Source organism: Nipponia nippon, unplaced genomic scaffold (genome assembly GCF_047370975.1).
Source record: "Nipponia nippon isolate SJK-2023a ecotype South Korea unplaced genomic scaffold, ASM4737097v1 scaffold_3, whole genome shotgun sequence".
Classification (NCBI taxonomy): Eukaryota; Metazoa; Chordata; class Aves; order Pelecaniformes; family Threskiornithidae; genus Nipponia; species Nipponia nippon.
Window position 1 is genome coordinate 53,137,171 of NW_028262347.1, and position 16,288 is coordinate 53,153,458.

At 36.5% G+C, this 16,288-nt stretch overlaps 1 protein-coding gene across 4 annotated transcripts in view; it reads right to left on the reverse strand.

Moving 5' to 3' along the window:
- Window positions 1-16,288, reverse strand: part of ANKS1B (ankyrin repeat and sterile alpha motif domain containing 1B) — a 441,565-nt gene that overhangs the window by 351,791 nt on the left and 73,486 nt on the right. For 3 of the 4 annotated variants that reach the window (XM_087765653.1, XM_087765652.1, XM_087765651.1), the window contains exons 5-8: window positions 15,847-15,922; window positions 13,509-13,610; window positions 4,946-5,056; window positions 1,493-1,668 (exon numbers count right to left, since the gene is read on the reverse strand). In XM_087765653.1, coding sequence (XP_087621779.1) covers window positions 1,493-1,668; window positions 4,946-5,056; window positions 13,509-13,610; window positions 15,847-15,922 — 465 coding nt within the window. The remainder of the gene's footprint in view (window positions 1-1,492; window positions 1,669-4,945; window positions 5,057-13,508; window positions 13,611-15,846; window positions 15,923-16,288) is intronic. The other variant, XM_087765654.1, reaches the window with a different exon arrangement.

Genomic DNA, 16,288 nt, shown 5'->3' on the forward strand with positions numbered 1-16,288 from the left:
TAGCAAATGAACAGATTTATTGACCTTACAATACTTTAAAAAAATGAAATGGATGTTTTAGATCAAACAGGAAAATCCCACATCACAGCAGAGAGTCCTCTCTATATAGGCCTGTATAGTTGGGTTTATTTTAGGGGAAAACGTGCTCTTCCCTGCATCCTGACTTCATACTGGGAGTGTGTACACGTCATCCTGATTCTAGTTTTCTTTGAAAGAAAAGCTGGGTGCACTAGTAGGAGAGAGCCACAAAATGCTTTAAACAGTTCTCATTTTTGAGGATTTGTTTTCACATCTAGTTCAATATACAAATAGACGAAATCTCAAAAAATGTATTGCCTAAATTACCTTTGTATTTGCTTGCTGCACATAAATTACAGATTTAGTGTCTGAATACTTCCTATTCACATTGCATTTCATTTAGGTCTGTGAGAATTTCAGTCTGAGTAGACAGAATCATATGGATTACATTTTCTGCAAAACAGCAGCTGAGCAGATTTAAATAGCAGTTAACACCTAAATACAGAGGGACAGTAGAAAGTTGTATAAAAATGCTTAAAGGAGATCAGTACTTTGTTCAGACTGACTTCAATATGGGGTATGTATCTAATAATCCAAACATCTAGAAGGGCTTTACAAAAGTATCTACTGCATTTCAGGGCAGCTAACCATCTTTGTAAATCTCATTCTGTCTACATATATTGTAATAAGTCTTCTAGAACATAAAAGTCCTTAACTTGCCATGTTTTTCCCCACATATGAGAGCATAATTTTTCTTAACTTACGAACATCAATTGAAATTTAGCACTTTTAACATTTTCCCTCTGTTCTGTGTTTTATTCCCTGGGCAATCCCATTTACTTATTTATTGAGGAAGAGAATTTCAATTAAAAAAGAAAAAAAACTAAACCTTGTTACACTGTAAAGAAAAAATGAATCCTAGAGCACTTTATTCACAGGATTAGTAGTAATGAAGTCATATTTTCAGCTGCAGTTGGAGATCACTGAAGTATCACGACCACAACAATTTCCAGTTCTAAAGACTCAGTCTTTAATACCATTAGGCTACTGGGAAAGCTATCTAATACTAAAATGTACAAGAATCGTAACTGAAGATGCTTAGCTGCTTCTTTTGGGGGACACTTCTGATCAGATTCTGCAAGCATTTAGTCTTCGGTATAGTACTGAGCATACCGATTTCAATTTATTTCTCGAAAACCCTTCCTTGCACTCCCCACGCTCAAAAGAACAACTAACCTGAACTTTTGGTCATATTAGTGGTACCATAAAAAGCCATTCTGAGGTGTGGTGAGCAATATCTTTGTAAAATAAGGGGAACATTAAATTCTAAATCTGCAAGGAGCACATACTATATTTTTTCTATTAAAACGTTAGACTTGTACTATTCTCACTCTTGTACTATTTCTTTCTTGAATGTGCCATAAATAAAGCAGATATAACTGAATATATTGTCTTTGTATCCCATCTTACTTACTACATTAAGCTTGGTTTGGCTTCCACTGGTCATAAGTTCTTCCTCTGATACTTTACTAAAATTGTCCAGATAATGGTCTGATATTGTATGAGACAGATCTTCAAAAGAGTATTCCTTTTCTTGGCACAATTTGATTTCATCTAAGAGCTTTGATAATTCTCCAGTCACAGCTTCACCTTTAAAAACAGACACATCATTAGTCAATAATTAGAATACCAGGGGCAATTTATGCCTAAAAAGGAAATGCACATTCTTTAAATTTTATTGAGTATCTGTTATATTCCATGCCTTATCATCTAAGCAGGGATCTTCATGCACAATTCTCCCCTCAGAAATAACGGCATCTCATTCCAGAATGGCAATCACTGGAGGTAATCTACATAATTCTACATTCCCCTATACCTTGCATTTAATTAGGATGAATTACAATACATACTTACCCTTTCTCTGTTTTCTAATCCTGAAAATTGGCTAGAAATAGCAACTATCCAAGAATGTAAAATTAATCCAGGAAAGGAAAGTTTCTACAAACATACAAAATCAGTGTCCCATACTCTGCAGCGGGTTCATGTTTGCTGCTGTGATCGATTAATACACTACACAGGTTCCATAAAATTTAAGTAGGTTGAAACTGAGTTTCCAAGAATGCACATCTATCCCATCAAAGCAGCAATGTTTTATAAATAGTTCTTGTTCACTTTCCCAGGATTAAATGGAATGGTGGAAGGATATACTGGGCAAACCCACAAGTTTAAAACATGCCTCTCTATGGCAGTCTATCAGAAATCTATGTTTAGTGCATTCTCCATTGTGTTTCACGTTTTCTCCTTAATTTTTCAGATATCTTTAGTTAAGAAGTCTACCAAAATAGTAAGACAATGGGCTTCATATGTCTATACTAACTGAGGGCCACTATTAGAAATACTAGTAGTAATAAGTATTAGAATCACACCGAGTGCTAACTTTTCTGCAAATAGCCCAGTGGCGGCAGCAAGACCTCCACAGAGTAAAAAGCTACTTGTTGTGAGTAACTGCATTAGGTTCTGATAATTTATTGCATATGTGTTACACAGCTACCTTCAGTAACAGCAATGAAATTGTGAGTGAAAGCCAAGTTTTTCCAGGGGCAAATAAGAAAACTCTTCTCTTGACTAGGTTTATAAGAGTCATATTGTTGCAAACTACAGTTCTTAGACTTGACAAAATACAGAGATAATTCCATTTTACTCCATCTTTGGGAATAAAATGCTGAAAAGGAAAAGCAGAGCAAGTATATTAAGCTCAGCATACCTACAACACACATACGTACATCCTTGTAACTAAAGAAGTCCCGGATAAGATTATATCTGCTTAGTCTAGAGCTCTTTTTGCATCATTTTTCTTCATAGTCACTGTTTGTTATGCTAGGTAAACATAAATATTCTAAAATATTTTTTAAATTACAACTATGGCCAGTTATGACTGAAATTTTCAGAGCCAAGACCAGAAATTGTTAATTAAAAGCATCTAATTGCTTTTTAATATCTAAGTAACAGAAATTTTACGTTCAAAACTCCTGTTACTCTTACTCAAGGGTAACTTTGCACAAAACTTGTAAATTAAACAAAGATATAATCAGGTTTATTTATATTCTGCCTTTTTAATTAGAAAATTGAAATTATTCCAGATTATTATAATAAATAAAAATTGGAAGTAAAATATCTAAATATTAAGAACTATTCTATAATCACGATACAGTGCCCTAAAAAGAAACAGGACTACTGTTTCCTGCAGAGTTATGTTCATGTCCCCATCCCATTGTATCCCACATGTGGCCTGCAATAGCTCTTACCGGGCAAGAATGAATTCTGTGTGACAAAACTGGAACTGCAAGGGTGCTGACTGACCTGCAAGTAAGTGTATGCTAACTGTCTGGCTGATTGCTGCCACAACAAATACATGAAAGACAAATTTTGCCTGTTTCTTTCAGTGCAGGCACTAATTACGGTCTCTCTCCTCTCTCTAACTACCTATTTTCATGAAAGTCACAGAAAGGTAATTGATACTGCTATCCCTCTTCCAAATTTGGTTTAAATTATTTGAAATTAGATTGTCGGAGAATGGTAGACGGATGGGAAGCACAATCAAGTACAATTTCTTTCCTTTAGAATCAGATTACAAAATAGACAAGCAAAAGCCAGCTAGCATGTTTTACAGTATTTATACCTTGAAAGCGGAAACAAGAAATGTGAGATCATGACCTTATCGTTAAGAAGTAAAACATATTTTAAAAATATTTAATACTTAATTTCAGGAAAGACATTTCTATTGCATAGGGTAGTTGACTTCATGATTCTACTAATCTCAGGAACTTTTTATCTTCATACACCGTATTCTTCACCGAAAGGGTGGTCAAGCATTGGAACAGGCTGCCCAGGGAAGTGGTTGAGTCTCCATCCCTGGAGGTATTTAAAGAACAGATAGATGTGGTGCTCAAGGACATGGTATAGATGGACTTGGCAGTGTTAGGTTAACGGTTGGACTCGATGATCTTAAGGGTCTTTTCCAACCTTGACAATTCTATTATATGCCTGTTAAGTACTCCAATGGGAAACATGAATGGAACTAGAGCATTTGTTTACTATTACCATGAAGATCATAATCTGGCATGCAGCAGTAAGCTTATTTTTCTCATGAATGAAAACTCTCCCTGTAAAGGTGTTTAAAAAACAAACAAACAAACCAACCAAACAAACCCCACACTACTAAAACAAAGAAGAGCGGCTTAGTTATTTGCCAGCAGTCAATTACATTTACTTTGGATGATTAGAGAAGGTCAGGTTTAGTTCTACAGGAAGATGATTTTCATGGAAGAGCAGGACACCACCACACTCAGGAAATGCCCTATTTAAGTGGCTCTGGTGTGTGAAGGGTGAATCAGAACATAAGATGAAAGCACATGCACACAACAGTGATAGTCACAGTATATGAAAGATACATTAGAAGATGAATGGAAGAGCAGTACATACATGATCTTTGAAAGAGGCATCCAAATGTAACAAAACTGAAAAAGGTACTCACTGGGAAAGATAAAGGAAATGAATGCAGTCTTTAACTTGAATGTGAACAATGCCTGCATAGGATTTTGACATATCTAGTATCCTTTTGTTTTACCTGATTATGAAATACGTAAGGTCAGATAAAGTAAAAAGATTTAAGATCAAATAATGTAATACATTGTAGTCAATCAGTGACTTGTCCTTTCTGAGAATACAGTTCTTTGCTTTCCTATATGACACGGATTACAGTGTATGTAGTCAAGATAGGTAATTCACAGTGAAAAAAACATCTTGGTATCAATAACTTCCTTAATCTTTTTCATTTGTATGTTTGTATGAATGTGTCAGAAATATAACTTTAATATTAAAGAGAAGTTCAGTACAGTTTCTGTATTCACAGAGTACATGTATTTACTTTTAGCCTTTGGAGACGGAGGAACTTCTGGGGACAAAATGCAAGACTGATGTTCTGCGCATTCCAGTGGGCGCTCCTCTGAAATACTTGCATTTCCTGTTTCCATATAGTCTGTAATTTAAAGATACACATACACTTAAACTCCTGAATTAAGGGGGTTTATTCTAATCAAAAGTGTATTTGCCACTTCATTTTTCATTAAAGCCTTTCCAGTTTTTCATATTACAACCTTGTAATTATTCACAAACACTGCTGCAAGGCAATCATTTATTGAAAGTATTATAAAACACTGTAATGGCCAGTTCTTTAATCTGCTGAAACTGTTACAGAAATCTCATTGTAGGAGTAAGGAGTTGCAACTATCCCTGTTTTTCTCCTGTCTCCTTGAAATATCTATGTAACTGTTCCATTATATTATTACTGTTGAAAGAGTCTTCTTTTGTTCTAAATTTGTTAAGAGTTTTTAGTCAAGATGTTCAGGATGTTCACAATAAGTAGATATACCGATACTGCTAAGAAAATCAAATATTCTGCTTGCAGCACAGAGACAGTACATAACTAAATTTTTGAGATTGCTTTTCTTTTCTTAAAACTAGCAGCCTAAAAAGCAGTGTTCTAAAATTTTGTGCTTTTCCTCCTTAAAACTTCCCTTGTCCCACCTTCATGACAATGTTTATAAAAACAGAAAAATGTGGAATGACAAACATGCTAAACTTCAGTTTCGTTACGATTATTTTTGTGTAAATATATACATTATTTTCATGTGCTTTTGTATACAGGCTAGCTCAATGGAACACCAAGACCTTAATGAATGTTATTGTAGGACGAATATTAAATAATAAATTAGAAATTAATTGATGCAACAGTGACGCTTTTTTTGCAGCGGGTTGACTGGCTCTCAGTTCAGGCAGTTATTCTGCATCTGCATTTTCTTAATTTTCTGAAGTTGCTTAAACAAGTTTTTTCTGATATCAGATAGTAACCACAACAGTACACGTTTCAACACACACAAAAGCAAACTACAATAACTGCCTTCATCAATATCACGCTGAAGAGCTAAAGAGTTTCTGGGAAGTGAAATCTCCCAGATTTAATTTCTACAGTCTACAACGCACTTGTTTAGCTTGTTATTCTTGATTGAATAACAAATCCCAAAACCCAAATAAAATCTGTGATAGACATCCAAGAAAATGAAATTGGAAGCGGCAGAGAACAGCATGCAGTTTCAGAAAGCTTTGCAGATTGCTTTTTTTTTTTTTTAAAAAGAATGTATGACTTGAAAATGTCATATATTAAGTTTGATGGCTGGCAATGGTCCACTAAGTAATCTGTCATACATGTCTTCATGTGAAAATGGGCACTTCTATTTTTTTGTGTAGTGCTGAAAGCAAATAAGAGCTGTAAGAGACCATGAGAAAACCAGCAGCATGACAAAATGCTCTGGAATGTTTTTCAGCTTTGTCAGCTTTATTCTATGTCAAGTTAACGTGCAAGATGGAGGACAAATAAAAAGAAAGCTATACCCAAAGAAAAATAAAAGGAAAAAAGGAATTCATGCCTGAAAATATTTGCTTGATAATTGTGCAACTGTCCAAAAGCAAACCTAAAATGAAGTTCTACCAGGTGGGAGTGTTAAAATTATTGGATCAATACAAATATTATTAGGAAAGGAAATGCAGGGGAGATTGTGAAGGACTTTAACCTTGCTGTCTGATATTCAAATAAGACTGTGGTTTTAAAATAATACTCTATTTTTATTCTTTTATTCTTTGTCAGACCTCACTTTCAGACCAATTCACTTACCTGCTGAAGGCTAGTTCTGAGGAGGAAATCCCAAGTTCAACATAAGTCTCATAAATACTTACTTTAAAAACAGCAGAGTTCCTTCTAGAAAACCTCTACGAAAGACTCAGCACAAGGCATGGTGTAGAGGTTTAGAACAGGCCAACAATGCGCCATCCTTCTAAGAGTGCAACCCTTAAAACTTTGGACTTCTGTGGGACTTCTATCCCTAATTTGGTTTTATACTCTTGAAAATTCTACCAGATATGTACGAGACAAATAAAGACATGTAATCAGTTGCGAGAGGCTTATAGTCTAGGTAAATGCATACTTACCTATAATATCACCAAAGAAACAGACACAAAACAGGTGATCTATGTCAAGAGCCAAAGACAAAGCACACACAAGCAGTGGATGCTTTCACCAGCAACCAAATTCTATTCACCTGCAGTTGGCCAGAAATTAATCTTCTAAGCCTGCCAAAACTTATTGAAAAAGACGATACTGTTAACCACCATTTGCTCTGACTATGGTGTACTTGAGAGACTGCTCTGGATTCTATCACTTTCCTCAAAAAAAAAAAAATCAGAACAAAGCCAAGCTTAGTCAATTATACCACTTAATGACCAGACCGGTTTCCCCAGCTGTGGTCTCACAGAGTTTAGAGAAAAGCCTGTTATTCTTATGATACAGTAAAGGCTGTTTGGGACATGACCTGTCAGATTCATAACACTTCCTTCACCAGCTTTCTGTCATCCTGTTCCATGTTTCAAAGACAGCTAGCACAACTAACATGCAAGGGGTGAAGGAAGCATATGTTAATACACACTTCAGAGATGTTTCCTCACGGTACTGGTTTGGGAAGAATGGAGTATTTTACTTCTGTTGACTCAAATAGCAGATTACAGTTCAGTGAGGATTAATACTAAGAATCTCAAAAACTTTGCCTGCTTAGTAGCATTCTTTTTTACAGCTATCCAATTTTAACATAGCCCCACTCAATCTAAATAGGGCCATGTGCACAAAAAGTAATAGCATAAAAGCGGTCACACAACAGGGGACATAAAAGCAGTGGGGAATATGAACCCAAGAAGGTAACAAGCACTAGAGAGTTTGAACTGCTGGAACTCCAGCTTTCTCAGTTTCTGTAACACCGGTTAGGCCAAAGCCAAGCAGAAGGGAAAGCGTTAACACGTAAGCAGAGAAACACAGCTGCTCTCCGCAGAGCAGCCAGAGCCAGGAAGGTCAGTCATGAAGAGAACATGGCCCAGCTCAGCTGGAGCTGCTGCTGACCTTCCAGGGGCAATAAAATCTCAGGCTTTAGAGCACAGCTTACTTTAACTTCAGCTCCTGTATGTCCTAATTCCTCAGTGAGGTGAGAGGGTCAAGATTTTTGCTTTATTTATAAACCTTGGCTTTTAGGGTAATGGCTACATTAGCATCAGAGAACTTTTTACTTTTTCTTTTAATGGAAAAAACCGAACCAACCTAACAAATTTTTTTTAAATGAAGTATGAACTCCTTTCCCTTTTGTTTTGAGAGCCTACTTCAGCCATGCCATGGGTGGAATTGCATAGAGTTCCTCCCTAGAATGACTTCCTTTAAAGAGACTAAAAGGCTTTTTAAACTCTAAAAAAGACAAATTTGATTAGAATAAAAATCTGAACACTCACCTTTTCAAACAGAAGACTCTCCAATTAAGTAGATTGGAGGAATAAAACTGGTTTAGAAACCACTCTCCTCCACAGCCCATGTCCCTGCAGGGAGATCCTTACTCCTCCTTCACTCCATGTCTTCCTGAAGGACAGCAATCTTCAGAACACCCTCTGCCCTCCCCAGGGCTCTCCCAGCACCTGGCTGAGGATCCTGCAGCTCCATTAAGTCCTGCCCCAGCACATGAGCTCTCTAAAAGCTCCTCCCAAAACAGCTCACTTGCTCCCCCAGTAGGAACCCCACCTGAGGCTTCACGACCCAATTCCTCTTCTTTTTACAGCAGCAACAGTTACAGAAAACCGACCGGTAACTGCTACCTTCAGGTGTGCTAAGGTGACACACTTGAGCTGAGATGGAGGCTGGGCTGACTACAGTCTCCTAAATTTCAGAGGACAATTCTGAATGACTCATGTTTGACTTAATCCCAAAGAAACCTGACATCACTAGATGTTTAAGTTATTGGCAGGAGATAACAAAAGGAGACTTCTGTGCACGTGTTCAAGGAAGATAAACAGAAACAAGCACTCAAGTACTGCTATGATCCTGAGATAGGTAAGGGCGCAGCTAAACTTTCAGTCCTCAAAACAACAGAAGTTAAATTAATTCATAAACGTAGTCAATACTCTGCAGCTTTTACACAATAGCCTATAAAAGGAGCTGAGAAGTCCCCAGAAAAAAAAAACAACAAAGGGGAACTGAAATCCCAATTCTTTTCATCCCACACAGCTGTAATTAAATCCTTGACTGGAATCTTATTCCATCCTTCCAGCGAGGCTGGCCTCCTGCACTCAAGGGAATGGAAGATCTACTTGTCCACACAGAGGGAGAGAAAGAGAGTGTGAGGATACACAAAAGAAAGCCTGTGCTAATGACACCAAAGCTATTTAAACAGAGGGGAGAAGAAAAGATTCCTGGTTCTGCAGCTGCTTATGCATTTTCCATTTGTGAATAATTAGGTAACATGTACAAACAATGTTAGGTTCTTAAGCAGCTTCAGCAGAAGAGAGAGGAAACAGCTTTCCATTGCATCTCCCTCCATACTGTCTATGCAGCAGAGCTTATTGTGCCTTCCCAGGGCTCGTGTCATTTTTCATCTGTTTATCTACTATCTCCTCTTTTTCATAATAACAAGAATTCTGCTTCCAGAAATAGTAAAAGAGCAAGATTCTAATAGAGAGCACAGTGGGCTGTGGAGAAAGAGTTGAAAGATGCTATAGCATGCACCTGCGTCACATTCACATGTGCTAAAACTAAAACACAGCTGGTCTGTTTAATTTTAGGCCTACTAGCCTTGGCAACATCCCTTTTATCTTCAAAGCCTAATTATAAAGCCCTAAGTGCCAATACCGTTAACTGCTTCAGCACTGAATGCTGTTGTTTCACTACATCCATGAAATGCATCCAGTAGACTGGCCTTACTTGGCACAGTATTCTAATTCTCTGCTCTTTAGTACATAATGCCTAAACAGCTATTTCTTCATTACCACGTAAAGAATCTAAACTGCAATAAGTATTTTTAATTGAGTTCAGTGCAACTCAGACCTGAGCAAGACACAGAAAATGATGGGACTTATATAAATGACAAAGAATTAAAACTTGAACTGTCATTTCTAATAATTCCATCTATAATTAGCAGGCAGTGAAAAAACATTCAGGTGGCATATAGTTTACTCAGCCTTTTTTACGTTGCTCTTCAAAGTGATTTTGTTATTTATTTTCCTTCTATCAGATAATGCGCCAAAATCTCCAAAAAGATGGGAGACTTTGCAAACACAAAACATATATTTTTGCAGAAACTTCAATTACTATTTTCTCAGGATAGTGAGAAGAGATGTAAAGTAAAGATCACAAAAACACTAGGATCACTTCTAAAACCTCTCTGGCAAAAGGTTTTATTTCTTTTTAACCTATAATCTGTAAAAAGTAGTTTTGTAAATATTCTTAAAAAAAAAAGGTGAACACCAATAGAAACTTCTATCCACAAGTCTTGAATTCTGGAGGCCTCATTCACAGGAGGCTACCAGTCCTATAGGTTTTAGTATCAGCTGAACAGATTTAGTATTACTGCCTCCATGAACTGCTTCTAAAGACACAAATTACTTTCTCCTCCTTCAAAGAAGTTTCTCATCAATATCCTTAAAGCCAACTCATTTTCTTTCAAAACATTTCTTACAACTCTGTTACCCCTTTGCATATAGGACAGAACACTACCTATCAGGCCCACCAGTAATACCTAAGTCACATTACTTCCTTGTCCATTTCTGCCAGTCTGTTTATATGCATCTTTCAGCCTTTGTTTTATATTTTGAAAGCTAATGTCTTGTGGCAGGGACAAATATTATACTATGTTAATACTATAAACTGTACAGTAGCAGTCATAACAATACAAGGGGGAAATGGTAAAAATGAGAATGCCAGGTGATAAAAGCTTACTCTATCCTAGCAACAAGGTGAAAGAATCAATTCAATGCCATTGTGTCTGCATAAGGAAAAAAATTAGGAAGAAACTTACAAAATCCAGTCAGTAATTGTCTGATGCCATTAACTTAATTTCTTTTTTCTGTAAGTCTACATGAAGGAGACATGAAGCTTCTCTAGAAAATCATCTGAAGACAGGAGCTTTAACAGGAATGTATTTGGAAGCCACTAACTCTCAGCAATTGCCCTTTCTTTGCATGGAATTCATTACCCACTGAAGTCAAATTCAGTTACAGTACATTCAGGTTTCCCAAAATCCCAGTGCTTCACTGATTTTTCAGCTACAACAGAATAAATGCCCACACTTCAGTGAAGAGTATGCTCAACTGGCTTTTTAGAGGAGGGTAGGTCTACTGTATCATCAGCAGTGCTAGTACTGAATCCTGCCACTTGTGGTTTTATTTTTCAACTTCAGCTCACAGTTCAAACTTTATCATTGATGATTAAAGTTTCAGTGAACCCTTTGCTGATGAAAAAGAATCTCAGTGGGTTCCACAAGGGAGTTCTGAAGGGGCTCCTCAGGTTTCCTTAAGACTCAGAATGCCATCTTTGTAAACATTTTTCATCCTTGCACATCACTTCTGACTAGAAGGCAGACAGAGCAAAAATAAACAGCTGCTTGTTACAAGCACAGTTTCGTCATACTAATATGAGCTGAAACTACTAAGCAGTCTTCTTTATATTTTCAAGGCACACATGTGAAAAAGATTGCATGTCAAAGCACCAAAAAGCCTTGAAATTGATGCATTTCTTTTTTGTGGTAAAAACTAAGGGCAGATACTGATCCATCAACATGACAAACCCTTGAGAGGGGTTTGGGTGCTTTATTTTTCATACAGCAAGGTACTTTTTGAAAAAACTTCGTCAGTGGGGTTGAGACTGCAAGGTTATCACACTAAGGAGAAAATGGAATAATGCAGAGATACTAAAACAAAAATTAGTTTATTTGGTGATGGGACATTATAATGAATCTTAGATTAATATCTGAAGGATGATTGATTTGGATGTCTAAGAAAGTGGAAGCTCTGACTGACCCTTTTGCCGCTGAAGAAGTTTCGGTATGATATTTTCCCTCTTTTCCTCTACATAGTGGTACGTTCACGTTGCAGCTCAGTGAGGACATAAAGGCTGAAGTTTCACCATACATTCTGAGTCAAATTAAGAACTCCCTTCCGCTGACAGGGGGAAGTCCTACTTCCCTCACCCATATCTTCCTCCCCTCTTTTTGAAGCACATTTCTGCCAGTTACCTGGGACAGAGCTAACTCTGGGACCTGAATCACATAGGAGGCAAGTTCATTAAAATAAACAAATGTATATTTATATAATTACAATCTTATTTTTTATTATCGTTACATACTATTAAATATAGATAATACAATAAATTATATATTTTATATATTACTAATCCATGAACTGAATCAGATCACTTTGCAATCTCCTGTAAGCAGGGAAAATGGAAGGGAACTGTGTAGCTAGAAGTAGGGGAAGAAGAAGGGGAGGAATGGGGGAAAGGGAAGAAGAAAATAGGAAGGAGGGAGAGAAGGAGACCTCAAGGCAAGCTGTTAATTCAGTTCAGCTGTAACATGAGTCTGCTCCAGCCTGCAAAATTTTCATTATACTTATAGGAGCTTTGTACCTTCAGTCCATCATCTCACTGGAAAACTTTACTGAAGCTGGCTAACAAGTTTGGAAATTATTCAGAAAAGAAAACCTGAAGAACACAATGTGGCCACGTGACCTCATTTTCTCTAGGAAATGTTCTTATGAAATACAGTTAGGTGGGAGACTGAAGCATGAGCTAGTTCATATGTAGCACCAACACTGAACTGATTAAAATGTCTTATTTAAAGATGGAAATAATCAATACAGGTGGAGATGCAGCAGGGAACTCCTCTGTCAAACACAGTTAATGAAGGACTAATCTGAAAATGCAGGGGACAAATTCCATAGAAGAGAAGGAATGATGTTTAACACTGAGTTATGTACTAGCTCATGTTTCATCACTTTACTGATACCTTCTAGAGTAAAAAATTGAAGTAAACAATGGAGTTCCATCAGTTTTACACCATTAAAGTAAGATGAGGAATGAGAACAAATGTATGCACAACAAAATTATATTATTTCTGCTATAATGACAAGAGTTACTGCCTGGTTTAATTTTTTTTAAATTTAAGGAAAATGAGAAAAATGTAATTAAATGTTTTGAAAATTTCATCATCTTTCAGTCATAGTTGTTATTTATGAACGAATGAAGCATTTCAATTGTAGTTTACCATCACAATTTAATGGAACCGCAGTGAAATATTACAATATGTCATTTCGTAATGAAGAATGTACAAAGAGTAACTATAAGTGACACACCATGCTCATGACTATTGTCAGAAAAAAAGAAAAGGTTTACTCTGAAATTCAGATATTCATTCACTTATTTTTGTGTATCTAGCAAACAAGAACTTTGTCTTTTTAATTCAAAAGACTCCTCTTTTGTATAATGAAATATTTAAAGAGTAGAAATTACTATGTATCTTAATATTCCTCCATGCTATTCTGATTTGTCTCTAACAAATGTATAACTGAATATGACTTACCTTGAAGTAGAGCCACAATTTGCAGTGACTGCTGAGATGGATGTTCTTTAAGAATATCTAAAACCGTTCTACCCAAACTGTCCTTTATGTTGGTATCAATTCCTGAAAAAGAAAATTATCTGTGGTGGAATTTTTAACCCCAAGTACTTCTGATTATAAATCTGGTACATCAGACTCAATTATCTGGCAAATTGAATGCAAGCGGTTTTACAACTGTAGCAGATTAACAGCTGTGTTATAGTTGAAGTACAGCATCCATTTCTGTTTAAAGCTTAAGTAGCCTAAAATTCACCTGCTGACACGGATTGTTTTCATATTTCTGTAACTCATGGGGATATAAAGTAAGCTTCTTAAACTGAACTTGGGATTATTTTAACAGACTGTTCCTAAGAAACAGCCACCCTGAAAATAATGTTTTATAATATCAAGAACATGTCTCAATGTTTTTGCATTCTAATTCTCCCCAGCTGCTCTGATTCATTGGGGATTTTCTAGGCCATAGTACAGTACGTGTTTTGGGAGCAATACTGAAAAAGTTATTAACCTTAAAAGTTTTGTACGTCATGGCAACATGTTTGAAATTCATGCTCTGAGTAGACACAAATACCCATATGTAGTATAAGGGCTGTGTGAGTCGCCAGAGCATTTCCTCACGGACTGTTCAGATTGTTGACAAAGTGATTGTTTGGCTCAAACTATGAACATAACCATAAATAAATTTGAGGCTTATCTGGGATAGGTGTCAGAGAACCTGTTGTACATGGTACTGCATGACTCTCCACCTTTGTCTTGTAGGGGCTACTTTGGAAATGTTTGCCTTATGGTAGAAGACTGAAGCTGGTTTTTATTTCAGATGTACCTTCATAAAAAGTAAAGGCATGAAAGGTCCTAAGGAATGCGATTCTTCTTGGGACACTGAATAGAGGAAATCAGAGGAAGTAGGATTTATAAGGACATTCTGGAAGCATGGAAGGATTTCTCTACTCACCAGAAAAGGCTGCAGTTCCTGTCATTTCCTGATCTGATGGAGAGTTTCCTAATTTGTTTTGTGAGAAAGAGATATTTGTTTTCTCACTGAAAATAAAGCCAAAATATTGCTGGGCTAATTACCAGTGGCAGCTGATTTTCAGAGGCCAGAGACACCAACTTACACCTTTCCTTTGCAGTAGCTACTTATAACATCTTCTGAGTCTTTTTAAGAAGAACTAGAGGAAAAGGGGATCATTAGATAAAAAAGGCAGAAGGTGGGGAGTGTTGCAGAAGTCCAGAGCATTTGGGGTTGAAGGAGTTCACAGTGAAGATTCTACTCCACTGTCTTGTACAAGTGTACTCTGGAAGAGGCTATAATATGTACTAGTCTATAAGAGGTATTCTTTATCTGTGGTCTAAGGGCTTCCTATGTTTGTGTGATGTTCTCTAGTCCTTCCTCTTTTAGGTGAATTAATAGAAAAAGGCCCTGCCTTTTTGAGGGCAGGTGAAGATCCCTTTCTGCCTCCTTCTTATTCATCAAAACAGGAAAGCATCTTGCAAGGACCTTTTTTTCTGAAAACAGATCTCAGATCTGGTATGCACTAGCTGAGATTCAGATGAGGAGCTGTGAGTAGGACATACCTTCTTTTGCAATATATAACCCCACAAGCACTGATAATAAAGATCAATGAGATCCCTCAGTGTAATGGAAGTTCACTTATCTCAGAGAAGTAATTTCTAGATATTTTCATTTTCATTGGTCTTCTCATTTATCTGAGAAGACAGTTGTTTAGATGAATAATTTACCTGCAACAATTCTGAAACTCTTATTATGTAGTAGATGGGTTTGTTGGGACTCTATATCCCTGTTCTCCTGTCCTTTCAGGAGAAATGCAATTCTCGGAGACACAGTGCCTTCCCCTTTCTTCACAGGCACTCAAAGTTTATCCAGGAAATGCAGGAGCAAGCAGGATGGTGTATCTGTTAGGAATAGCTAAGTGAAGGAAATAAATGTGAGCATGAGTCTTCTGGCCTCTAATCAAAGAATATTCTTGGCTGTCTTTCAGAATGAATAACAAAATTTTATGTAGCCATTTTGTTCTCAGAATACATTTATTCTTGGAATACAGTAGCATACACTGAGTCATATATGGAATTTCTGAGCCTCAGTGAAAACATTCCTTTTGTTCTCTGTGTACAGTAATTTCTTATTCTGAAAGAACACTGTTTTAAGGAGTGGTACATGTGATTAGATTTGCAAAGGCTGAGAAAGATAACAGTAATTTGTATAACCAAAACTTGAGGAGGCATACAAGAGATTAGGAATATTAAGGATATTGGTTCAGTGTTACCTGTAAATTAGATTTACCTGTTTCAAGCAAAATGCGTACCACCTCCACCTTTCCAAATAGGGCTGCTTCATGTAGTGCGCTCCCTTTTTCTGTCTAGAAAAAAAAAATATTGTGACATTTAAAATACAAATTAAAATACCAATGAATCCTTTTGAAAAGAATACATTTAGAAAAGAAGCATTTATTTTTTTCCCCTGTGTTTTATCTACACATAAAAAACATTGAATGGGCAAGAACAAATACTACCATATTTTTTTTATTATTATTCAAGATAACAACATAAATGCTGTCAGTTCTACTATAAAAATTAGTAACTATATAAGAAAATATAGTAGGGATGTAATACAACTCCCAATTAAGAAGCCTGCATTTGTGTAAAATCTCTAAACTCCTGTTACAGGCAGTGAAAATCTAGTCAATATCATCAGTGGAACATAGCTGTTCAGCAGAGTCAGCCAG